We start from the raw sequence: 26559 nt of genomic DNA, 5'->3' as shown, positions 1-26559 counted from the left end.
ATGTTATTGTGCCAAAAAAAATATCACAGTGCTCTTAATTAAAATTTGTAATCGACCACACCACTGCACTTCTGCTGGTTGTGCTACATTTTTGCCAGCTGTCATCTTCTTACATCAGACACATATACACACAGAGGAGGTCAAGCTAAGACTATGTAACAGTGAGAATAGGTTTATCCCCTTTTATCTGGCAACAAAACAGGTGTTACGTTTCGATTTAAAGCTTTCGCGACTGCAGGGATTCATATTCTTGGTTATTTCTACGTGATTTTACCGAAAGAACCAAGAATAGGTGTTAAGTTGTTTTAAACAGAGGAAAAACCTATTCTCATATTTTGGTACTGGCAAAGGAGGTCCCATGATGTAGACTATGTAACAGTGTTGCCCTAGCCAGCATTCATTAATCATTGTAATCACAAATAATTTTCACACTTATTTTAAAATGAATTACACCGAGTATAATACCACATTGGAGATGGGGCTATGAGATTAGCTCGTGTACAAGGGCAAGATGGATTGTTGCATAGCAAAATTTGTAAGAGACGGAAATTGTTCCGAGATGGTGGGGAAGTTTTCATCTAGCAGTGGATTGTTAAATACAGAAGATTCTGATGAGGAGTATAACATGAAATGTATTTTGTGGAAAAAAAAATGATTCGTTTTTTTGGCTCCTTTATAAACTCATATATTGCAAAAGCACGTGTAGGAGATTTGGATGGAACATATATGAAATATGGCATAAGGAAGGAAGAGATTATGAGGGGAGGTGGCACCATTGGCATTGGCTGTCATGACCTTAATTTTGAAAAGGTTGAAGGCCTTGCGCAGTTTTCAATAGAATTTCAAGTATACACTCCTGACAAATATTGAATTTTCATATCTTGTTAATGGTGTTTCATTGTGCTTTCGTGTTCCACGCGCCATCGCATTTCAAAACGGGCGCCGGAATTCCTTTTCCGCCGGACGCAGCGGCCGTGAACGCCATCGAACGTCTGAGCGACACCGATTTAACGCGCCCGCGCCGTGCCTCCCAGCAGACCCACCGAACACCCCCCCTCTGCACAAGACCCCGCTCTACGGCCAGCCATCCTGGTGGGGTCAGAACGAGGGACAGGGGTTAGCCCACGAGGAAGGGGACCATCCCCCCGCGAGGCCCGACCACGGTCACACGGAGCCAGCGCTCGCCCTCCAGCCCAGCGACAGCTTTGCAGGTTGGATGGCCCCGATAACCCTCTTCATGGGGTGCCACAGTGGCGAGATGTTAACTACTTTGCCTGGTAGACAGAAGGTCGTGGGTTCGATCCCGACCTGTATATACGGAGTTTGCATGGCTCTCTCCCCGTGGTAGCGTGGATTGTTTAATAGTTGCAAAGCCCTCCAAGGTCCTACAGATTGTTCGCGGAGCACGTTTGGTTGTGCCCGATTGGCATTGGCATCGGCGTCGGATGGGGTAATTTTAGAGTCCCAATTTCGTGATAGAGGTGCAGAACTGAATTGCGATATGATGGCAAGTTGCCGTAAATTGAGAAGAGATTCCAATTTTGATTAGCTGGCTGCATAAAAGGTGAAGGGGCAATTCCTGCCAATTGATTGCTTACGCCAGTGGTTCTCAACTGGGGTATGCGGATCCCTGGAGGTATGTGGCAATGTCTCATGGGGGGGTACATGAAGTGAATTATAAAAGTTATATTATACATGAGTCATTGGTGAGTTATCACGTATGAATCTGCCAATATAAAACTACGATACAATGTTAATCCATATGGTTAGCAAGAATTATATAAAATAACTTTCTAAACTCATTGATCGGAAGCAATGTCGTTTCCGAGGGTAACCAGCGAGCGCGAACAAATTACGTCATGCATGCGGATGCAGAGCGTCCGGTGAATGTATATTTTTCTTCACTTGCAGTTACTAGCTAGTTACGATATCTCACGAAATGGACAATTGGTAAAAAAAAAAAAAATGTATGTTCATTCATACATTTATTTCTTAGAACCATGTTGGGTCAGTCAAGCGGGGTAACTCGGTTGCATAAAAAATCAACGAGGTAGGCAGTCGCCAAAAAATGTTGAGAACCACTGGCTTGCGCCACTGGTGGAGAAAGGGCCTTTAGTAAGCGGGGCTTGAGAGAGACCTCCCTGCTGAGGTTACCTTGGCCTCATTTACACTGGCCAGACTTCGTGTAAGAGCTACCCACACTTTATCCCACCACAGTCAGATTGCTGATTGACTAACATAATTTATTCATTTATATTGCTGGGTAGACAGAGGCAGGGGAATTTAATAATAAACTTGCAACATTGTTCCGACTACTATGCCAGCACGTTCTACTCTGCATGTACATATTGGTTGAGTTTATTTCAGAATGTTAATTGAACTTGCAAGTAAAGAGTGAATTGAATGCCTTATTACAAATGTATTTGAACGGTGTTCAAATTAGCAAAATTTGCTATGGCCAGTGCTAGGTTTTGTATAATTCTTGGTTTAAATTGAGGTTATTTTCCAAGAATGAGAGCTGCATTAAAGATTTTAGAATATTAATAAGGATACCTTTTTAAAAAATCGGTTTGCATAAATGTATAGCTTTACAAACATAACATTTAAGGTTCCAATCACAGCCAGTGTTGACTCAGCCCATCATCCCTCTGGAATAACGACAATGAGTGGCTTGTAGTAAGTACCATTTTCTTGTAAGTGAAGTATCAGAGACATATTTCTCTTGCCATAGGAATATTTAATTTACACCCCTAGATCAATACTGCCTATGACAATTAACTTGGTACTTACACATCCTGAGAAATTACTTGGCCCTTAAATAAATATACCAATTAAATATACCAAGGTTTTATATGTAATCACATTTATCCTTGAACAGTGCGTGTTTGACAGGTCAATGAATGGATTTTAGAGGGATTGCACTCAGATGATTCACCTCCAAGCTATTCTGCAATTGACTTGGAATTCATCTTCTTGGTTCTTTCGGTAAAGTCACGTAGAAGGGAAGTAATAAAATAATAAAAACAAAACATAATATTATGTTTTTTTATTATTATTTTATTATGTTTTGTTTTTATTATTTTATTACTTCCCTTCTACGTGACTTTACCGAAAGAACCAAGAAGATGAATTCCTGCAGTCACGAAAGCTTTAAATCGAAATTTGACTTGGAATTGGTATCCAAAGCAAACCTTTTGACTGGGCTTAGCTGTGCAGGTGGGTGTACCTGACGGACAGCATTCCCGGCAGTGTCATGATTACGTGGTGGCTGAGAAACGGTAGCGCGCAATCTCGCAAAACCTGTTTTCGCCTCCCTTCTGCTGCAGAATCGCTGAACACGTATTCTACAGGGTGGTCCAGATGTCCAATTAATTGACCCCTAACATGTTTTTTTCTTTTGCGCATTCATTTCTGTTTTTAATAAACCCTTACTTTAAGAAATATTAAGTTCAGAGTTAATTGAGAGATCACAAGACATCTGGACCACGCTGTACATATAGTTTACCTTTTCGCAGCATCGGGCCCCAGTGTATCAATGCTTCCTGCTTTAGATTCGTGGTTCCGAAACAGCAGCTTTTAGCTTCCGTCCCAAGACAGTAGAAACCTTGAGCAAGTTCCTTCATTACCACTGCCCGGCCAGCAGTCATGTCGAGCGGTAGGTACACGACTTTTAGCTAATGAGCAGGCTGCTAGTAGAGTGACAAAGTGTTTTTATAATCAAAGGAAGTTTAAGTGACAAAAACTGCTGTTTTCCCCATCTCTATAGATGTGGAATCATTATACTACCATTTATGTTGAGTTGTTAGCATTGCGTTATACCTTTTTCTTGTGACTGATTGTGTATCCTGTTATTCATTTGATTGCTTTGAATGTATGTATGTTGAACTTCTTTAGCACCTTACATAGTCAACCGTGATAATTGGAGGTAAGAAATGTTTATTTGCAGTACTTCATAGCTGTCAACCCACGCGGTTTACCCGTATTATTGTACAGGGAGATTAAGTTTTCAGGTCCATTTGGCGTACAGCCATGTTGATACGGGCAATTTTTTTTGTCTTTGTGTTTCTCCCTTGTGATGGGACTTTGTAGGATGAACGTGCTCTTAGGGCATGGCGTGACCAATACGATCTGAATTGGTCTGTAATAAGGTAGGCACTGATAAGGGGTTGACGGGTATGGTAATTTAGTGGGTACTTTAGGATGTAAAATAACAAGGATGATAACAATTTAACTCGTAGGCTTTCGCGACCAATATCCACAAAAAATATTGTTCTGGGTTAGATCGCGTAAATATATGAATGTGTCGTTAAAATCCGCCACCACCCGACACAGCCAACTTAGTAAGGGTTGTCACTTTTGGGTTGTCACAATTGTTGTGGCTTGGCTCTCCAACACACCGGTGTGCTGTACTAGTGACGAATTGGCCACATTCTGTTTGCGTGACAACCCTCACTAGTTGGCTGTGTCGGGTGGTGGCGGATTTTAACGACACGTTTATATATTTATACGCGATCTAACCCAAAAAAAACCTCTTGTGGATGATGATAATTGCATGAAACTTAGCACAAATGAAACTGCCCCATGTATTCTGACCACTTGCTTCCTTCGTTATTGTTTACTTGCACGCTCTTTTGTCAGTAGCATCAGATTCTCCGGTTGAGGCCAGCCACTGCTCTTTAGCTGCTTAGTCTCACACAGTTCTTTCGGTAAAGTCACGTAGGTGAAAATAAAATAAATAACTAAATCACGATGTTTCGGAGGCAACATAAGCTTCCGTCATCAGGTGGGACAACCGCAGCAAAAAAAAAATTACTGTAGTGGGCAAAACTTTTTTTTCTGCTGTGGTTTTCCCACCTGATGACGGAAGCTTGTGTTGCCTCCAAAACGTCGTGATTAATTTTTTTTTATTTTCACCCACGTGACTTTACCGAAAGAACCAAAGAGTATGGATCATTGCAGTCACGAAAACTTCAAATCTAGAATCTCACACAGCTCTCTAGAAATAAGTTCCTTGTTAATATTTAAGAAAAATAACTTTGCATTTTGCACTTGTGTTGAAATGCTACGTAGAGTTTATAAATGGTCTAAGCAAAAATGGCAATTGAAACAAGTGTGACGTTCATTTATTAACCACCTACATCTGTAATTTTTTTTAATAACAACTGAAAATGACATGGTTAAGCTCAGACGCACATACTAGGCTACACACACTGCAAGGAAACAATGACATCCTTTTTTAAATGGTCAGAAATTAAGTACGTTAATACACAAAAGGCTATTTTTGTTATTAAGCATTTACTTTTGATGACATACAATGACTCAAAGCTTCTATATCTCAGTGGTTTAGTTTCCTTTGGATAGCAATCTACTGCTGGATTAAAGGTCTCCTCGCACCGTGCGTGCCGTGGGGATTATTAGCCCGTACTTCTCCATTCTGGTCAACAGTGTGGGTTAGTATAGAATTATAGGACAACAATGGATTTAGCTGCACTGCCTTCTACTGATCAACTAAGACTGCCCACCACGTAAGTTCGCAGCCTATAACACCTGTTACGCATCGTTCACCCATCGAAGTTCTCTCCAGGATAAAACCTGCTTAGCTTCTGAGATCTGCTGAGATCTGTCTCCCATGAGCCTTAATCATGTTGGCTCTAATGCAATTGACTTTGTTGGTGCTGGGTGTTCGGACCTTGTTTCTTCTGGGCCTTGTTGGCATTTTACTGGCACTGGGGCATGCCACATTAATCCACCCCTTCCCTCTCTCCGATGTATCGACTCCCCTCACGTGGCTCCTCCATCAGCTCACCCGAACTTATCTTATCACTTCCTTCCCTCGTATTATCCCCCACTCCTGTACTTTCTATTGCCACGCTTGTGACGGTCAGGTGTGTTGGTAGCAGCTGCATTTACGATGATGACTCTTGACCTTTTGAACCACAGTGAACTTTCAAAGGAGGAATTTAAGTAATCAATCCATCATGCATCCACTGTACCCATCTTCCGGCTAACTAATCTGGACATAGATGTATGCGTTTATATTCATGCAGCCATACCCAAGAAGAATAAAAAATATATATATGCGTCTATTACGTCCCTTGAGAAGGCATTTCCGGGAAAATTGCTGTGTTTTTTTTCTTCCTGAAATCTAAAGCGCTTGAAAGCATAGCTGCACATCTTCATTTGTAGCCGCTTTGTAAAGCCACGTGACATGCCCTCTTCACTTTTTGTGAATGAGATCTCTTCCTTGCGGCTTGACACAAATGGAATACAAGCAGTCACCAGGGGTTTGGTCTCAAGTGAGGCAATAGACGCTCCGTTAGAAGACTCCAGGTATATGTGCAGTGAGGCCCTTAAGAAGGGCAGGTAGGTTCATTAATTATTGGGTGGCTCGTGAGCGATGTCGTTGAAGTGTCAAACCTTTTCTCCGTAACAATGGTGGCCGACGATTAAGCCGTGGTGTGAAATGCATTTCGAATAGTAATTTTCATGTATAATTTTGAATGCGATTTGTATGAATTGTGTTTCTGCAAATTCCATGCATTTTTCTATGATTTTGGGTTTGTAGTTCTATCCGAGAATATATTCTGTTTGCCTCATTAATACACCCTAAAACAATCTCCGTTGTATTATCGCTTCATTTGTTTTGTCGAATTTGTTCTGCCTGTTCGCTCTATTAGCCTAAATGTGTGACATTGGTACATAATTTAAATGGCAAAGGTGCAGACCAGGAATTTCTTGCTCGCGTCACTGTTGGCAGAAGGGTGTCCAATAAAAGAAGGTCTAGAAAGCCCTTCCATAGAGTCTTTGGCCTATTCTTCCACGCTAGATAATAACTAATGGTAAGCAATAATTTCTTAAATTTCTATTTAAAGCTTTCGTGACTGCAGGGATTCATCTTCTTGGTTCTTTCGGTGAAGTCACATAGAAGGGAAGTAATAAAATAATAAAAATAAAACAATAAAATAATTCTCACAACGCAAACAGCCGTCCTCAGGTGAAGATCAGGTCTGTCGGGGAGACAGCGTCTGATTGTCTCCCCGACAGACCTGGTCTTCACCTGAGGACGGCTGCTTGCGTTGTGGCCGAAACGTCGTGAGAATTATTTTATTATGTTTTATTTTTATTATTTTATTACTTCCCTTCTACGTGACTTTACCGAAAGAACCAAGAAGAATAATTTTTTACATATACAGATTTTGATGGACATGTCGCGAGCATAACAATTGACGCGTCATGTAGTTAATACATTGATTGTAATGGATGAATAGATGAATATTCACGTGCCGAGGTAGTTACAGATGGATGCAGTGTGAGTGTTGCTGCTATAATGAACTAGATGAATCACATACACCGTAAGCCTCAGGTTAACTAGATGCATAACAAGGGCTTCCTAGGCGTGACATGTCTGTGACCCGTTGTGCTCGTTCATTATTGGCTGTGACCCAGGCAATGGGTGTCGTTCTGTGGTCTCTGCAAGGTGCCCTTTAAATGCCATTTTTTTTTTTAAACATCTTTAAATCTTTTCTAAACGCACAAAGACCATGACAAGAATTCGAAGCCTTTGGAACATTTCTTTTTTTGCACATTGACATATTGGAGAAAGCAGTAGACTCACTCGCTTGCCTTAGCCGTCCTTAAAACATCATGATGGGTTTTTTTGGGCGTTGGTGGATGCTGCTGCGCCGCAATAAATTGGATGCCCACATGAGTCAGGGAGCAGTCAATGTGGATTGCGCAAAAGACGACAGTGCCAATGAATTGCTGGACATCAATCACTTGTAACTGCATCAGAGGCAAAGATAACCCTTGCACGCAGCCACAATTTGCATACTAATATGAGTGTGAGTGCATCAAGTAAAGAACAGGAAATGTAAATTCATGCCTATGTGGAAGAAATTTTTTTCTCAAAGCAAATGCGCAGTTTTACATATAGAGTACAATATTCTGTTATTTGCTGTGTCTGCATTTCTCTGAATGTTGTGTACACGTGCATGTACAGCCCTTTGTCAGTCTGCTACTGGATGAGGGCCCCCCACACCGCGGGTTGTGGGAGGCTATTTGACCGTAATTCACCGCGCTGGTCAGTGTGGTTTGGTGAAGCCGAGGAACGTAGATGGAGGGGGCATAGAGAAATACAGTACAACACTGGGTTTTGTTTGGCCACTACGTAAGTCACTTGTAGTGTAAAAGAAACATTCTCATCACCTATTTATTCTTCATTAATTTCACCCCTTCGGATTCAATAAATTGTCAAAATTCGTTTATTTTGAGTTAGATCATGGAGGTATGTAAATTTTTTAATCTACAACCTTCCGCCACCGAAGGAGCCAATCAAATCAAGATGTCACGTGGGAAAATACGTCAGTTGATCTGTGTTTTTTCAGCAAACTGGAATGCTGAAAATCTTGCAAAATGTTGATAATGTTGCACAACGTTTCGCTGTAGATTTCATCTAGCATCATCAAACGATAATAAAAGCTCAGCTTTCGCATCAAAGAGCTTTTTTTCACAATTCAGGGTCACTATTCGATTAATATATATTTTTTGTTACATTGTGGTTAATGTATCAGCCCCTGGGTGGCTGTCAGGGTCACGTGAACCCATTACATATAACACGCAAATTGAAAAATATCGATACTTGCACACAATACGGTGGTGCAGCATTCCACTCCTTATACATTTACACACAGTGCATAAGACAGATACATCTGGGTTATATAGTCACTGATTTGGCCCGAAATTATCCTTTGGCAATGTGGGCGTTTGGAAACATCTCTGATGGAAACTGAACAGCAGGTGATTTGTGTGGTATGAATTCCTCGGCATTATTTCCTCGGGCCAATTACCACTTTGCACAAAGCCCCGTGCCGATACGTTATCCTCCTCTATGCCTCGGGGAAGACTGGCTGCAGTCTTCCCCGAGGCATAGAGACATTGTCTGTTTTGTCATTGTTAGAGCCTTATCAGCTGTTCCATTTAAACAACTCAATCATTTAACCGAATGAAATTTTCAGAAATAGAGCTAAAATATAAATATTGAATTGTTCACGAAGAAATTTCGATTTAAAGCTTTTGTGACTGCAGGGATTCATATTCTTGGATCTTTCGGTAAAGTCACGTAGAAGGGAAATAATGAAAATAAAACATAAAATTCTCACGACGTTTCGGCCACAACACAAGGACGACTGCTTGTGTTGTGGCCGAAACGTCGTGAGAATTTTATTATGTTTTATTTTTATTACTTTATTATTTCCCTTCTACGTGACTTTACCGAGAGATCCAAGAATATGTTCACGAAGAATTGTTCGGAATAGTTTCAGGCGGTATGGCTTTAAATTCTGTATTGAAATAGTGCCCCAAGCATGATAGTCTGAGTAACCCTTTTACTTTATTTCACATTAAATCCAATATTAACTTCTTAATTGCATGAAGCTCATTGAGTGCATTACAATTTAAATGCATGTTTGGTAACCAGTTGTGGACTTTTGGAATAAAAGAAAACGTATTTTCTTTTCTGTTCTTTTTCTTCCACTGCCAAACTTACCAATTATCTTCGTGGATCTGCACCTTTGATATACTATTTTGCTTAAGTGTCATGATGCATTTAATCATTTATTTGTTGAATAATTTATTTGTACATCTGGTATACGTCATCATTATGGAATGCTGTTGGGGCATACATTTGAATTATCTTCAATTGATGGTGTTTTGAGAATAGTGCTGTAATCTGGGCAACTATATTCAATGAACTTTTGAACCCTAAAACTAAGATTTCTAGAGAGCTTAATAATCCCACTTCTTCATAATTACTTGTAACTCTTTGATCGAAAACGTTGTCACTCTTCAGAAGTATGCTTTCTTTCACACCTCATTAATTGCTATAAACGAATTGAGTGGATTACATTTAAGCTGTGTATTTGGCGCACTGATGGACACCTTTGAAAATACAATTACTAGAGAGCAAACATTTTCAAAATGTGATGTTTTGTAGTTTTCGGTTTTTAGTCATTTGCAGAAGCATGTATAAAATGACTAAAGCTGCAATATTTCCTAAAGATAACACAGTGCCCCATTATTGTTTCACTCTAAATATAAAAATAATGTCTTGAGGATTATAAAGTCGTTAAAGCAGAGACACGAATAAATCGGGCCAATCCAAAGCATACATAACAGGATCATATGATCGCGACATTTGGGAAAGGAAGCTAAATAAATTATGCAAGTAAAAACATCTTTGCGAAAATCTATTTTGAAATAGGTGATGTAAGAGTGTGTGTCACTTATTTCCTAAGGTGGCCCAAAGGCTAACATGGGATAATGATGATAACTTATGGTAATAGATGGGTATGGCATTCAATTAGCATCACGTTTGGCAAGAGTCTGTTAATAATAGAATGGCGCTTAATTGGCTGAAATTGATGTTGCACATGGCATAAGCCAATTTGCATAAAGCCTTGAAGCATGAGTAGAGCGGAATGACTCTTGTATGAAATGATTTAAACATTTAAATTGCTAGAAGTGAGCTAAGAAGACAATATTTTATTTGTGCAATTAACGCATATTTATACATATTCTTGGTTCTTGTTGTGGCCGAAACGTCGTGAGAATTGTTTTATTTTTATTATTTTATTATTTCCCTTCTACGTGACTTTACCGAAAGAACCAAGAAGATGAATCCCTGCAGTCACGAAAGCTTTAAATCGAAACATTTATACACATTCAACATTTTGGAAGTGTTCACTGTGGTTTGTAAATGGCTGAAGCCTGATAATACTGTACAGTCATTTAAATATATACATATATTTTTTCAATTAAGCCAGGTCTAAGCCGATGCAGGTATCATCTATTTTACTAATAATAATTTGGCTCACAAACTGGTTGGGCTGTTGTTGCTGAGACCTCGGGTATGATTCCTGGCAGCCACCTGTGATGAAACCATTGGGATGGAGAACAATGCATAGATGCCTTAATTCATAAATTAATTCTTAAGATAAAGATGCCTCGACGCGCAAGGTAAGAAGCTATGTTTTTAGATTCAGATATGTCCTGTTATGCCACGGGTTCACGGCACCCCTGCATCAATGAGAAACCCTGAATCACGACCAATTAATCTATCTGGTGGCTGGGTGAATTGTCCCACCCATAGTTTTATTATTCTCAAGGGTAACAATTTGTTAGTCTCAGCCTATGTACTGTATAGAGGATCACCAAAACCCGTACAATTCTCCACCGACTGGAAGATGTTGAGTGATTATATTCCCACAAGTAAAAAGATTTTTGAGTGAACTGTGACGGGTAGACCATTATCGGTGCTCGACTGTGCAAAGTAGGTCACGGCAGGCGTCACTTGCCAATAATTTAGGAAGAGCAACTTGACTGGATTGGTAATATCGCAAGCACGCTAGCTGTAGTCTTATCCCTGAGGTCCCTTGGGACAGGAAACCAACTGGAAAAGTAAAACTGGTTGGGGAGGAAGTGGAGATAATAATGTTCTATTTGGTTGGGAGGGAATCTTCAAATGAGAGTAGCTAACATGCTTCTTGTAATCAAATTGATGATAAGTTGCCCATGAAATGTGTTGAGCTGTATGAACATCCTTGCTTGCAGTATTTATTTATATAAAACTAATAGGCACTAACTAATACTCTCATTAACCGTTTGCCTACAAACATCAGACAGATAAGGAGCTTTCTGAATTCCATCTATTTTTATGCTCGTCTTGTTCAAAGACAGAGAAGTACTTTGGAGGCAAAAATAGGTTTATACGAAAGGCGTGCATTTTGACATCCATAATTCAACATTAGTGGTTGTTACTTGTATGTATTTGTTTGGTTGTCACGGTGAAATATTGTTTATAAATAGCTTACTGCAACTTAGATGTGCATGTATGTATGTATGCTGAACTTCTTTCGCACCGTGTGTGCAAATCGGAGGGAGAACGCCCACAAAATGTGTGGTGTTGTCAAGGTCACCCCCTCCTGGTGTTTTTTTGTTTGCTTTTTAAACCGAAGCACTGCGAGTTTTAGGAGAATCTCTCAATATTTACCGGTTGCTCAACAGTATTGAAAGCGTGCATTACAGTCACAGCATATAGATTCAAAATATAGAGGCATAGATGCAGAGAATACGAGGTGATCCTGACAAACGTAAACAAAATGATCAGACTAGAATGACATTCTAAGCTGTTGATTTTTACACCAAAACTAAGAGGTTTAAGAGAAGGGTTAAACTGAATCGTCACTTTCCATATATGCAATTTGAGTGGCACCGTAGTATGTACACACGCACATGGAGAAAGCCTTTTGAGATGCTCACTGTATGAAAGGGCATTGTAGTCGCGAGGCAGACACGGCAAGTTGACGGCTTTGAGGTATTCTTGCAGTGGGTGGCATGCCTCTGCATGCTTAATCTACCACCAGTGCAAATGTACATTCTTTTGTTTGGCGTATTGCTTCATGCAGGTGCTTAGGATTTTTTTTGGGTCACACTTGCCGCAACCTCTTGACGCCAACAATTATTGTTGATTCGTACTAATACTGGTAGGAACCTCCTGGTTACATCAGCCCACGGGATTATTGTGTCCGTTCGTCGTGCACACAAAAATGGGTGGGGCCGGGTGGAGAGGTGAGGGTGGGGAGGGGCTGGGTGGGGAGGGGCTGGGTGGGGAGGGTGGGGCTGGGTGGGGGGTGGGAGGGGTGGGGCTGGGTGGGGAGGGGAGGGGCTGATCACCCTGTGGTGCCCTTGTAAAACTCAACGTTTAACCTACTCACGCCGGCTTGTGCCCGCCCTCACAGTCGGGCATATTTGCGGAATACACCACGCCGCCGTTGACCCTGGCCATTGACCGAGCAACCCAACGTTCCTACCAGCTCCCTCCGCAGGAATGTGTTACAGCATGATAGAAATGTGCAAAGAAGCACGAAGAGGTACAGGTTTGTAATTATGCCGGGACTGACAGAAATGCATGGACCAGAGAACCGACGTAGATTAGACGTGCCGTATTGGATGGCTAGTAGCCGTGTAACGATGCATAGATTCATCAATGTGTAATGAAGCGGTTGTTCAATGCAGAGCGGCCAAATAAATCAAATCATTTGTTGGGCGCTAAGTGGTTGTTGGGGCCATTTGGATGATTGGTTGAAGCGATATTTGTGAAGCATGCTTTCCGAGTACTGTCATCTTCCGAGTACAGTCCTGTTCACATGGCACCGCTGAGAAAATAAGTTTGCCTCTTAGACTGTGCTGTAGGAATTATTGCTGAGACATGATTAACTATAAAGACGCAAACACACTAATCGAGAGTGAGTATTTGCTACGTGAAAAATGTTTAAGGACAATGAAACAACGTTATGGTTGTCCAGGTGGAGTGAAAATAAATAAATCGAAGGTGCAGATGTTGAAACTGACTATTTCGAGCCAATCCAATGTGAACAATACTGGTTGTGGTGTTAGACTGGTGCTTGATCAGCAGTATTCTTGTCGACATGTTTTACACTATCGTGTTCAGAAGGGGTCGAGCATTTAACCGAACTTCCCCCACCCCAGGGATTAGATTAATGTTACCAATTAGTGAAAAGAATACATTACTTAATGAACATCTCAATCCTGGCACCTGTATATTTGGAGTTTTCATTTTCTCCCCGTGGTTGCGTGGATTTTTCTCCAGTTTTTCCCCTCCACATTTAGAATCAACATCATGCATTCATGATATTTTGGCTGCTATACATTTCCACATAAGCCACTTAATTGAGCTATCATTTGTGGCCAGGTCACTTCTCGAAAAGAGCTGTATTACTCAGTGGGCCTTACCTGGTAAAACATTTTTTAAACATTTTATTAGTTTTAACAGTTTTATTTTGCCTTACATTGCGTTGAACGGTAGTGTCTGCTGTATAACGTGAACCCATGACATACAACATAAATGATACAAAATAGAAAAACTGTTTCTTTCACACGAGTCGTGTTGTGAACCTCAGAATCGATATTAATTGATTTCATTTCATAGCAGGTCCTTTATAATTCATAATTAGGTTAGGGCTCATCCATTCCATGTATCTTATGAAGGAACATCCAGAGATAAATATTATTTTATGGTAGTTTTTTTAAGTTCCTTAAAGGATTTGTGTTTTCTGACTATAAAAATGTACTGCAATTTAACACATTTCTGCATTGATAAATGCTGTTTCCTTGTCAATTTAATTCACACAATACAATGTATATTCACACAGCAATTGTATAACAGTCGAGTCCATATACCATCTAACCTATTTAAGCGTTATGTTACCACCCCTTCACCCTGCCGTGACACGCTTAAGAAAAGCTCATGGAGCAAAAATGTGCCTCTTAACCCACGGGCACCTTGACACGAGCGTCACATGTACGGCCTGATCACTGTTATTAGACGCACCGTGCGGTCACAATTACGCATTCGCATTTAACTCGGCTGAGCCCCGGCCTCTCCGAGTCTTGCCACGTGTTGGTAGAACGGCTATTTATAATTAATAACGCGCCGCTTTTTCACTCGGCCACTGTAAGGCACGAGTGCCTCGCTCACATTTAATTCCACAGTGCAGTGTCTCGAGGAGGAGGAGGCGGCGGCGAATAAATGGAAGTCCATTATCTGTAATATTCCGCAGCTGTTGCGTAGCAACGGGTCTGATCCTAATGGTCAATCACAGGCTGCCTCTCGCTCTTTTGCTACGCGAGTGGAGGGGGGGCACATTAAAGGGAAGTGGTCCCGAGATAACCCTTTGTAATCGCAGGCTTTCTTACTGTATGAGATGCATTTAGAGTGGTAACGGCCACAAGCGGGGCCACGACGCAGGAATTGCATTCTTCAGCCTTGCAGCATTCCGAGGTGGACTATATTAACGTCCGCATTTTTATTTGTGCACCGCTTTGAGTAAGATGCATTTGCTCAGCCGTTCGCATAAATTTGCGGGGACACAATGGAGTACACAATGAGCAGTCAACTTTGACAGCCAGTTGGCCTCTTTGCCTTGGGAGCCAAAGCTCATATATCAATAATTCACAACGTTTCTTGCCATTTCTTCTTCTCGCACTACAGTTAAGGAAATCCGGAGGCTCCAGGAAGAAAGCAACGGAAAATTTTCCATCCCCATCCAGAGAGACTCCAGGGAAGAGTCCGTTTACAGCCTAAGACGAGAGCCTAGCTACTTTGAAATCCCAACCAAAGACTTCCAGCAACTACAGCAGCAGCAGCAGGTTCTGCAGCAGCAGCAGAAGCAGCAGCAGCAGGTGGCACCGCCAGGGAAGCCACCGCGCCCGCCTGTCCACGAGGCTCCGACACGGGACGTTGCGTCTTCCGAAGCGGACCCAACGACGCAGGCCGTAGTGCAGAGCCACGCCTCCTTCACCATCGAGTTTGACAGCGCCAAGCCGGGCCGCGTCATGATCAAGGACCGCGCCGCTAAATTCGCCGCGGATACCGGTCTCCGGCAGAGGCCGAAGCCAGGTCCCCCGAGCCAGCCGCAACAGCAGCAGCAGCCGCAGCAGCAGCCGCAACAACAGCAGCAGCAGCAGCAGCAGCCGGCGGCTGCTCCGAGCCCGGCATCCGCGTCGCGTTCGGCGTCCTCGCAAGTGGACGCGGCCACTGCCACCGCCAGGAACAAGGTGCACGATTGGCTGGCGCAGCAGGAGCCCATCGTGTCCATGATCCGCAAGGACCTGGCGAGCGACGACGTGATGAGCACCAAGAGCGACGTGCCCGTGCACGGCAAAGTACTGAAAGGTGACGACGGTTGTCAGTGGCGGCGTGGCCGACGTGCTTGCGTAGGCGCTTGTAAGGGTGCTCGCCCGATGCGTATGTGCTAAGGATTGTGTGCATTTGCAGTGTGAGTGGCAGTGCGGTGAATTCATAATTGTATCCATAGCTTGTTATTATTTTTTTTGAATTATCAATTAAAATCTAATTACATCAAGTGATCTCTCCTGTAAAGCAAATGTGGGACAATGTCTAGTCAGAAATAATGGACACTTTTAGAAATATTTAAACAAGAGTCTGTGGTTTGGATTTGTTAAAGTGCCTATATTTGTACGGATTGGAGAGTAGTTTGGAACCGTGATATTCACTGGTTTTCAGCCAAGGTAGTCTTATAATTTAACAAAACGTTGATTTAATTTTAGCTGCATACATTAATAATGTAAAAAAAAGTTGAAAATGTATTTATTATTCTTTCCTGAAATGTTTCCATTTTACAACATTTTAAACATTCAATACAATTAGAAGGATATACATTTCATGAAAACATCGTGTGCTGTCATGTCGTGTTTATAATTACTTTTTAATTAACACCGTGAAGCCGGTGGCTTTTGTTGTTACGCTCGTTACTCGTCGCTGTGCTGGCTCCTGTGTGTATTTGTCTAAAACAACCTTGCGTGGGTGCGCGTGTTGCTGGACCTGCAGGCAGCAAGCACAGGGATGGAACGAGAAGCGATGACGAGGCAGACGCAGAGAGTGACCCAAAGCAGCCGTCGGCTAAGACGAGTCCCGTGGCTGATGCCCCACCGGGCCCTAAGGTACATTCGAATGTCTCTCATTCAGCCATGGGCCGGAGCAGAAATCGGTACCACTTAAGGAAATATAAACGTTAGTAATGCATACTTTTTGGTTCTTTCGGTAAAGTCACGTAGGTATAAAATAAAATAGATCACGATGTTTCGGGCGCAACACAAGTATCCGTCATCAGTTGGGAAAGCATGGTCTGCTGCTGATGCAGACTGTTTTAAAAGGTTTGAAATGGGTGTAGCCCAAGGGTCAGACCATGCTTTCCCACCTGATGACGGACGCTTGTGTTGCGCCCGAAACGTCGTGATTTATTTTATTTTTCTACCTACGTGACTTTACCGAAAGAACCAAAGCCTATGGATTCCTGCAGTCACGAAAGCTTCAAATCAAGATCGTTAGTAATGTATTTGTTTGACTAATAAGAGTGAATTCCTCAAAAACTCGTTTTAAATGGTTATCACATCATTTATTGATATTGACCACATATCTGGACATATGTGAAAAAAATGTTCATAGCTCATGGGATTCCTCCAAGATAAATCATGATTCTGCTTCTGATATTGATTAATTGGAATTGCTAAAGTTTTTGAGATCGGTGTCCCCGTCCGTTGGACTCATGTGGTATTGCCAACTGTAGCAATGTACCCGCAGCGCCCAATAGGGTGCAGAGAGGGTTTTTGGAGGCGAGGGACATCGCACCCCACCCCTCTCCCCATTTCCCCTTCCAATTTACCGCGATCCCATCATGCCTCACTCCTCTGTACCTCAAAGTCATGCCACCTCAGGTGGGACCGACAAGTTAACCCTTTCGATTTAAAGCTTTCGTGACTGCAGGGATTCATCTTCTTGGTTCTTTCGGTAAAGTCACGTAGAAGGGAAATAATAAAATAATAAAAATAAAACAATTAAATACAATTCTCACGACGTTTCGGCCACAACGCAAGCAGCCGTCCTCAGGTGAAGAATGAAACACCATTCTTCATCTGAGGACGGCTGCTTGCGTTGTGGCAGGTAAAGAATGAAACACCATTCTTCACCTGAGGACGGCTGCTTGCGTTGTGGCCGAAACGTCGTGAGAATTATTTTATTAGGTTTTATTTTAATTATTTTATTACTTCCCTTCTACGTGACTTTACCGAAAGAACCAAGAAGAAGTTAACCCTTTCCCGTTCCGAGATGCACGCAAGCTGCAGGGTGGGTGTCCCGTTCATCGCTCAATCTCGGAACGCGCAAGTGGTTAGCGTTCATTTTATTTAGAGACATAGCCCTGTTGTTTGTAAAGATACTGTACTCACCGCAGAGAACTGTAGCGACACGACCGCACTCTATGATAGCTGGTGCCAAACTGTGCTGCACGACCTCCCGCATGTCCTTGTGGGAGCCTCGGTACGTCTTCTGGTTGGATAAAGTTATATTATTTTAGCTTTTCTTTAGCTTTTCTTCTGATTCCTTTCCGATGACGTACGTGTAAGTTAAGTATCTGGTCTGGGCTCATGGACTACATGGCTTGTGGGTGATATCACGCTTTAATTTTATGTCGTAAACAATTTTATTACGATTGTGCTATCGGCATCGCATCGCAAGACGAACAGGTGCCAGTGTACCACCCTGTCGGAGAACAGTCAAGGATGATCACTTTGCAGAACTACTTGTCACTTCAGTAGGCCTCTTCATCAACTCTGCTTGAGTCACATTCACAATGAAACTGGAATGCTTAATTCTCATAACTGGTAAGGGCTACATTAAGTGAAAACCCAAATTTAATGTTTTCAATGGGGGTTGCTGCCAGGATTCAAACCCAGGATCTCAGTATTGCCAGTTCTGCTCTGATCTAACATGAACTTCCTCGAGTTACACAACTTACCTCCATTGGTATAATTTATCAGCGTTTCATTTACGTTAATGTATTTATTATACATGCAGCACATTTGCGACGACACCATGGGGCATTATCCGCACTAATATCTTAATTTAATGCTCTTATACCATCACGATTTCGGCGATATCAAAAGAGTAAAGTTGATTTCTATTGAACGTATCGTCTGTATATTTTACATTCACCAACTACCTTTGATGGAACCAGATTTTTTTGTTCCGTCAGCGTACAATGCAATACTTGAAAATGAATTTTCCACGTGATACATTTTTTTGTTGCTGCCAAACAGAGCAGTCGCTACTGTTAAGCGGTAGAAACAAATGAGGATCTGGGTGGTATGGTACAGATTGAATGGCAAATACTTTGAGCTTCTAGATTTGAAGTTTTCGTGACTGCAAGGATCCATACTCTTTGGTTCTTTCGGTAAAGTCACGTAGGTGAAAAATAGTACATTTTGCTGTGGCTGTTCCACCTGATGACGGAAGCTTGTGTTGCCTCAGAAACGTCGTGATTTTTTTTTTTATCGACGTGACTTTACCGAAAGAACCAAAGAGTATTCTTCGAGCTTCATTCATGTGTTTGCAGATTCTGCAGATTTTCACTGTAAAAAAATCTGTTAATTTTGAAAAATATAGCAGCCATTGGGGCCTCTATCCATCAATAATTATTGGCAAAAACTGCTTTTCTGCCAACGTATCTATCTCGGCCGCCTAATGTTGTAGTATAACTCAGAGCTGCAATTTTGATGGCGAACGATATTTACTGTGCTGCCATTCCCTTCCCACTCCCCCCAGGCCTTCACCATCGAGTTCTTTGATGAAGACCACCCTCGCAAGAAGCGCTCCTCGTCTTTCACGCACCGTGACGGGATGCCCTTCTCATCGAGCAGCCAGCCCGACCGCTCATCCTCTCCAGGCCTGGCAGCCAGGGGCGCGCGCACCACAACCAAGACGCTGCCTCATCCACTGCACCAGAATCAGCTGCCGCCTGCACCGCCCCCGCAGCAGCAGCAGCAGCCGCAGCAGCAGCCTCAGTACTTCTCCCGCGCTGGGTCGCACCGGGCATACAGCAGCATGGGGCGGCGCCCCAAAGTATCGCTCGACTTCCAGCAGCTAAAGAAGGAAGTTACCGGTGGTGACGGTGGCAGTGGCGGCAGTGGCGGCAGTGGCGGCGCAGAACGCAACAACGACACGGCTGGTTACAGTGTCGATGTCCGTCACGGTGACGGTACGCGGGCAAACTCGGGAAGCCGCGACGACGACGACGATGTCGACGATGTCCAAAGCGGTGGCAACCGCGGGGAAGACGCGGTCAGGGGCGAGGAGGACAACCACAGCGACGCCGGCACGTACACCATCGAGAGCGAGCTGAAGAACAAGGAGGAGGAGAGAGCTCGCAGCATGATCGACCAGGTGATGCCGCGGCTGGGTCATTCATTCCCTTGATTAGGCTGTCAACTGCCGTGCAGTGCTTTACACGCGTAAAAGCTGATTGCGAAAGCCTAAACGATCCCCTAATTGAGGTTATTGTGTAGAATTGATTGATCTATTCTGGCGAGGTAGCTCAGCGGTAGTGAGCGACTTGCAATCTTGAGGTTGCAAGTTTAAATTCTACTTCTGGATTACCTCAGCCCATCAGCCCTCTGGAGTCGATAGAAAGAGGTCCACTTGTGGGGTAGGTAACAGTGGTTGTCTTACGGATAGACCCGCCCCAACCATAGCAACATGGAATTTCCACCACTGGCTTCATATGGATGTTGTAATCAGGACATGAGCGCACCGCCTCAATGCTTATTTGCACTAAAAATCACTGATTAACAGCGAGGCTAAAGCTCAGTTTGTGCTGCCAGCTCGAAGTAACAAGGATGCATGAAGTCATCATCAAGCATCATCATCAAGCATCATCATCGTTGTCATCACGAGTCATCACCACAGTAGTTTCAAGTGTTTTTTTTGTATCTTTTATAAAAACTTGCTATTTGCCGTGAAATAAATTGCGACGGCACTTCTTGTTGCCAATCGTATTATCTCTTCCACCTCTCTACGCTGCATGCACGAGCACCTCCTTGTCCCCCACGTGCGCCTCGCCTCCCGATTTAGCACGCTTGGCGATGTACACTCTACAGTGCCACTCAAAATGCATGTGGACAAGTGAAATTTACAGGCCCTCCTCTCAACTTGTTAGTTTTGGTGTAAAAGTAAACAGCTTAGAATGTCATTCGATATAGTAATAGGTTTTTACCTTTTTACCTGGCAACAAAACTGACACCTTTATACAAGGGATCATGTTTGCATTAACCACAACACTTGCGGTCAAAATGCAAACAAAAAGACAACTCTGATAATGTATGCACTGTCCTTGAAATTGATTGGTCCACACCTGAGACAGCTTTTCTTAGAGCCCAGTCTCACATGGTGTTGGACCAGATGACGCCAAAAGGCACACAACTCAAAGACAACGCACCATCAGAGTATTGAGAGCTCGGGGTAAGCATTTACATTATGAGACCTCCTTTGCCAGTAGCAAGATATATCATAATGTCATTCGATGTTTGTCAGGATCACCTCTTTTTCTCTGCATCTATGCCTCTATATTATGAATTCATATGCTGTGACTGTATTGCATGTTTTCAACTCTGTTGAATGTCGAGAGATTATCTTTAAACTTGCAGTGCTTCAGTTTAACAGCAAACAAAAAAACACCAGGAGGGGGTGACCTTAACGACAACACACTTAAATATTTTGAGCATTCACTCCGATTTGCACAGTTGGCTACATATTGTGCGAAAGAAGTTCAACATATATGTACGTACGTGCCTACCTGTTCCTCTGCCATCCCACAACTTTTTCTACTCGCGCAATATTCCCAATGCTTTGCCCTGCCTCCCCCCACCCCCTTCCCTACCTTGTCCCCGAGCAGGTGTTTGGCGTGTCCGACCCGCACGAGTACCCGGGAGCGGCCCCGCCGGCACGACCCACGTCCCAGACGCCGCCTCCGCCACCGCCCACGGCGACTGAACGTCAGGTCCGCAAGATGCTGCACTCCAAGAGCCAGTCCTTCAGCGGCGAGGAGTCCTTGAACTTCCCGGGTGGTGGCTCGGTAAAGGCAGCGCACACCCAAACGATGTTGGCCTGCAATAAAGTCCACATTTAAAAATGTACTTTAAATGTTTTTATCATTTATAATTCTCCTAGACATTACGCTTCTGGATGAAGACTTCCCAATACCATGTTGATCGTGGGGATTTTTTTGACCATATTTGCGGTTTCGTAAATGGGGGTTGTGTGCCCAGTATATGTTAAGATATCACTCGTCATTGATAAGGATGGTTGGCTATGTACGGTGCAAAAAAAGTTCACCATACAGTATGCCCGAGTTACCCTTAGTGACCACAAATAGTTAATATCTTGGAAGCAATTAGAGTTGAATCTGATTCATACTTGTATGGGAGACCGCATGGGAATACAGTAGTAAAACCTTGGATTGCGAGCATAATTCGTTCCGGAAACGTGTTTGTAATCCAAAGCACTCGTATATCAGTTGTGATCACGTGACGCTCGGCAGACAAAGCGTATACACGTGCTACTCGTATTGCAAGACCTCGCTCGTTTATCAAATTAATATTTACTTAAAAAACTTCCTCGTCTTGCAAAACACTCGCAGACCAAGTTACTCGCAATCCAAGGTTTTACTGTACCAGGTGCTGTATTCTTGGGCTACGAGGTGGCCAGGAGCTAACAGTCCAGCATTGGAGTCTTGAGCCTAACTGTGCGGAGCTCTGAATGTTGCTCCTTACGTGTAGATTGTCTCTGGGTACTCTGGCTTTCTTCCACATTCTAACCACTCATTACTGGAATTGGACAAACATCCCAATGCAGGACCCTACTGAAAAGCAGTATTGAGACTCAGGTTTTCCTGGGTAGGTAAAGGACATTTGACCTTTCACCAAATTTCTACGAGATGTGTAATTTACAATGAGGAAGACATTTGTTGTATTTTGTGACGGGATAATAACATCATTAATACATGTAAATAAATGCTCGTCCTATGAGTAGGCTGGCCTCTGTTATAGGAATGTGGAATTTCCACCACTGATTCAGGGTCAGTGACGGAGTCACGTTCTACCCCAATGTAAAAGCATGGAGACACTCGGAATAACTTTTTTTTACTTTTACAACAAATGTATTTTAGGATAGCCACGGTTAAAAACACCACTTTGTCATAATATTGTTTAAGGTGTTCTGCATAATTACATGGGTGTATTGTTTTTTTAAATGCACTTTGATAAACGTAATTAGCAATGTTTTTCATTCAACGTCCTTGTCAATAAATGGAGAGTACCGAGAAGAAATAACAAATTGATTCGTGAAAATGAGATACATTTTTCTTATCGCCACGCACACAGCCCTCGCCGAGCAGATAACGGCATGCATTATTGGGTGCCTGGTTTGGGCGTGATAGAGCAAACTACAACATCGTCACACCACTTAATGTCACCTTTGGGCTGTTGTTGTAAACACAACGCATGACAACTTTTTATATGTCGGTGTTTCTCGACGTGTTTCCACGCCTTGCTTTTTCCTTTCTGTTAAGGCGTCTGGCTTTGCCGAGTGGTTACAGCATGGAAGTGAAAATGTAATTTCTACTGTCACCTTTGACTGAACTTTATTGAATTATTCAGTTCCGCTTTTTGCCCCATGGCTTATAGTGGATTTTTTTTGTGTGGAAATAGTCACAGCGAGCAAAACATTTTTCGCGAAATTGCACCTTGCTTTATAAATATAAATACCCATTTTCATCCTTATGATGCACTGCTCACTTTCAATACTGTACCTTGAGGTGTAATGTAGATACTATAATAAACCCAAATTGTGTAGTATTGCAAATCCTTGCATATATTGTTGACTCTGGCCACTTTGATCAGTTACAATGGATTTTTGTCAATGTGTTCTCTATTTTACACATGTTAGGTGTGCATTAGTATGCTCAGTTTGAATGGCTCAAAAAAGGCAAAATACTGATCATTGGAATTGGCTTAACATCTCCATGTACTATCCTGAAATATAATATAAAGACTGAAAAGTTCCTGTTTTAAATTCTGCCATATTATATATATATTAATAGTAGGGGTGTAATAATTCTCCCTTTCAGTTATGAAACAAATTGTCAAGATTCAGGGTTGGAATTCAAGAAACGATTGGGTTTTTTTTTGTTACTTGGCGATGAATGGTAGCACCTATAGTGGCAGTAGGGATTGCAGGAACCTATTACTTGGAACGTATACGAATATGAAACATTTGTATGCATGCAACTGTGAGCTTACTATTTGATACGAGTGTGGAGGGTGATATTGGCGAGTCAAATATAAATTCATTAATTGATGTGTCACTTGACTCGCAATACACGGACGTTGTGCGACCGGCGTTCTCGTGAATGTGCGACTGCAGGCAGTGCAAGCGCCTATGTCTGCTGGGAGCCCTCGCTGGGTGTCTCGCTGGGCCAGCCTGGCCGCCACCCATGCCACTGACCAACCCGAGGCACCAGAGGTTTCCCGTGAGCGCAGCCTGCCCGCCACTGCCGGAGACCGTGGTCAGTATGGCCAACTCCCCCACTATCCAAGGGTGATGTTGTGGGGGGGAGAGAGGTATGGGGGGAGAGAGGTGTGGGTGGAGGGGTGGCCTGGGCAAAAGAAAAACGTGGATAACGCGTGCATGTGCCGTACAAATATATTCTTGGGTTTTTTCGGTAAAGTCACGTAGGTCAAAAATTTAAACTAAAATTAATTAAAGTAAAATAAAAATCACGACGTTTCAAAGACAACACAAGCTTCCGTCTTCAGGTGGAACCGTCACAGCACGATAGCTGTATCAAGTAAGAGAAATTCCAAGAAAACAGTCCTTGTATATATACTGGTTGAGGGTGGGAGGAGCCAAGGTAGGCCCTGAATATTGTTTTTGTGAGGTTCGGTGCGGCTGAAGCACGTACAAATATGTTTATCGTTTACCGACAAAGAATGAGGGGTTTGTATGTATGGTGAACTTCTTTTGCACCATATGTAGCCGACCCTGCTCATCGAAGGGGTGAATACCTAGTAGAGTGTCGTCTGTTCTCTGTGGGTTTATAAAGTAATCGGTCCACTTGCAGACGCGTGTGTGTGGCTAAGTGGGCCCTGAGTCATAGGCCCGCGACGGGTAAGGAGCAGCTAACCATACTTTTTAAAAAATTAACCCGTAAAAACAAAGTTTTTCACTATATATCCTTTATATGCGTGTTCAATGGGCCACAACCCAGCCCACATTGGTCTTTGAAACGGGCGGCTAGAGTCCTCTCGTCCTCTGGCTTGAGATGGCTGCCACCTATGGGTCAGATGATTGCCTGCCACCATTAAGCAATTGGTAATTAAATATAATTTTTTTTTACCTAAAAAGTGTAAAATTTTGGAAAAAAAATTTCACGAAAAGAAATTGTCACGCACAACGAGTCTGTGTGCAAAATGTCAGCTCGATTGAATCACGGGAAGTGGGTTAAAAAACGACCGAAAGATTTGCACGGTCGTAAGCGGGCAAGCAAGCAAGTGAACTTAATATAAAGGATTTAAAAATATCAGACACCTTTACGCATGCACTTGTTTATTTCCCAACATTTAGTTCACAACTCAAATAATTTGGCCCTTGGGTGATGGAGGGTTCGCTGTAGTTCATGAAGTCTGCCATCAATGCCATTTTATATATATATGCCAGGTTTTACATCCGGTTGGCTTGTTCCAGCAGCTTTAACCTAATGTTTATTCATTTCGACACAGAGGTTGTCTGGTGTTGACAAAACACATACGTTTTCTAAGATGCATTATCTTCAACTTACAAACCAGGCTTCCATTTCACTGAGTGGCTGTGCATGCCTTGTGTTTACACGCACACATGCGGCACAGACACAAGTCTCCGAGGACTTGGGCTTTCTGGAAAAGTGTTTTCCAGCAGTATTTGTTTCAGCAGGGCAAACGCTCAGACAAATTTTGGCTTCAAAACTCAATTGTTCGAAACTGGCATCAGTTTTGAACTCTCATGGTTTTTTTGGTATTGGTGATGAAACAGACCCATGCGTGTTAATTTATTTAGTGCTTTATTACCCCACATCCTTCCAAGACAATAACACATTTCACACATATCATGGGACCTTTTTGCCAGTATTCAAGGTATGAAAATATAACAGGTGTTAAAATGTTCAATCACCAAATTGATATATTTTTGGAAGGAATCAAGTCTGCGTTAACCACACAAACTTGTGGTGAATATGCAAACAAACATGCTTTGATAATATATGCATTGTCTTTGAAACTGATTGGCCTACACCAGAGACAGCCTTCGTTTTGGCCTTTTGAACATTTTCATGCCCGTTTGATCATCTTACCACTTGTTGTATTGCCAGAAATTCTTGTTTTATATAAATTTCATACAGTTTGTCTGTACTGGGCTGAAAGCGTTCCCACCATGTGATTGGAGGGCTCTTGCCTATAACACCAAACAACCCAGCAGCATTTGTTTACCACGAGGTACACGACTGATGAGACCCTGACTTATTAAATGCCGCTGGAAAATATTGGTCCGAAAGGCCAGTAGGTTGATTTATTTGCGTGGACGTATAGCCCTTTGATCAGGCTACTGCTGGATGAGTGCCCCCCCACACCAAGCTGGTCACCAGGGTTGTTTGACCAGACATGGTCAGCGCGGGTTCATGAAGTCAGGAAGCATAGGCATGAGAGCATGGAATACAAGTAGTCCTCTACCCTGCTGCTGCTCTACATAAGAACGGGAGACAGAGCAGAGCCTCACCATTCTGGCGAATTGCCCGATGATGCTGGATGCAATTACCAGCGAAACGTCGTGCTACTCAAAAATTGTAAATGTTGTGGTTTCACGCTTCAACACACCGATTGGCTAAAGCAGTGAACTATTTGTCTTTTGTCAACGTGACGACACTTTTTTACTGATTGGCCGTGTCAGGTGGTGGAGGGTTACGACACATTTATAAATAACGCGATCTAAACCCAAAAACGTTGATTATGAGTCCTCTGCTTACGATGGAGATGCGTTACGACGACCCCATCGGAAGTCGAAAATATCGTAAGTCGAAGATGGCCTAGCCTACCCAGGAGTCT

The 26559-nt window shown here is 42.7% G+C and overlaps 1 protein-coding gene across 1 annotated transcript in view; it reads left to right on the top strand.

Annotated features, from left to right (window-relative positions):
• Positions 1–26559, top strand: part of LOC144937215 (centrosomal protein of 170 kDa-like) — a 79001-nt gene that overhangs the window by 30631 nt on the left and 21811 nt on the right. Inside the window, 6 exon segments of the mRNA XM_078864570.1 lie at positions 1038–1211; positions 15068–15751; positions 16427–16539; positions 19199–19816; positions 21324–21503; positions 23852–23993. Coding sequence (XP_078720696.1) covers positions 1038–1211; positions 15068–15751; positions 16427–16539; positions 19199–19816; positions 21324–21503; positions 23852–23993 — 1911 coding nt within the window.

This window comes from Lampetra fluviatilis, chromosome 18 (genome assembly GCF_964198595.1).
Source record: "Lampetra fluviatilis chromosome 18, kcLamFluv1.1, whole genome shotgun sequence".
Classification (NCBI taxonomy): Eukaryota; Metazoa; Chordata; class Hyperoartia; order Petromyzontiformes; family Petromyzontidae; genus Lampetra; species Lampetra fluviatilis.
The sequence above is the reverse complement of the archived record's forward strand: the minus strand, read 5'-3'. Positions and strand labels throughout refer to the sequence as shown.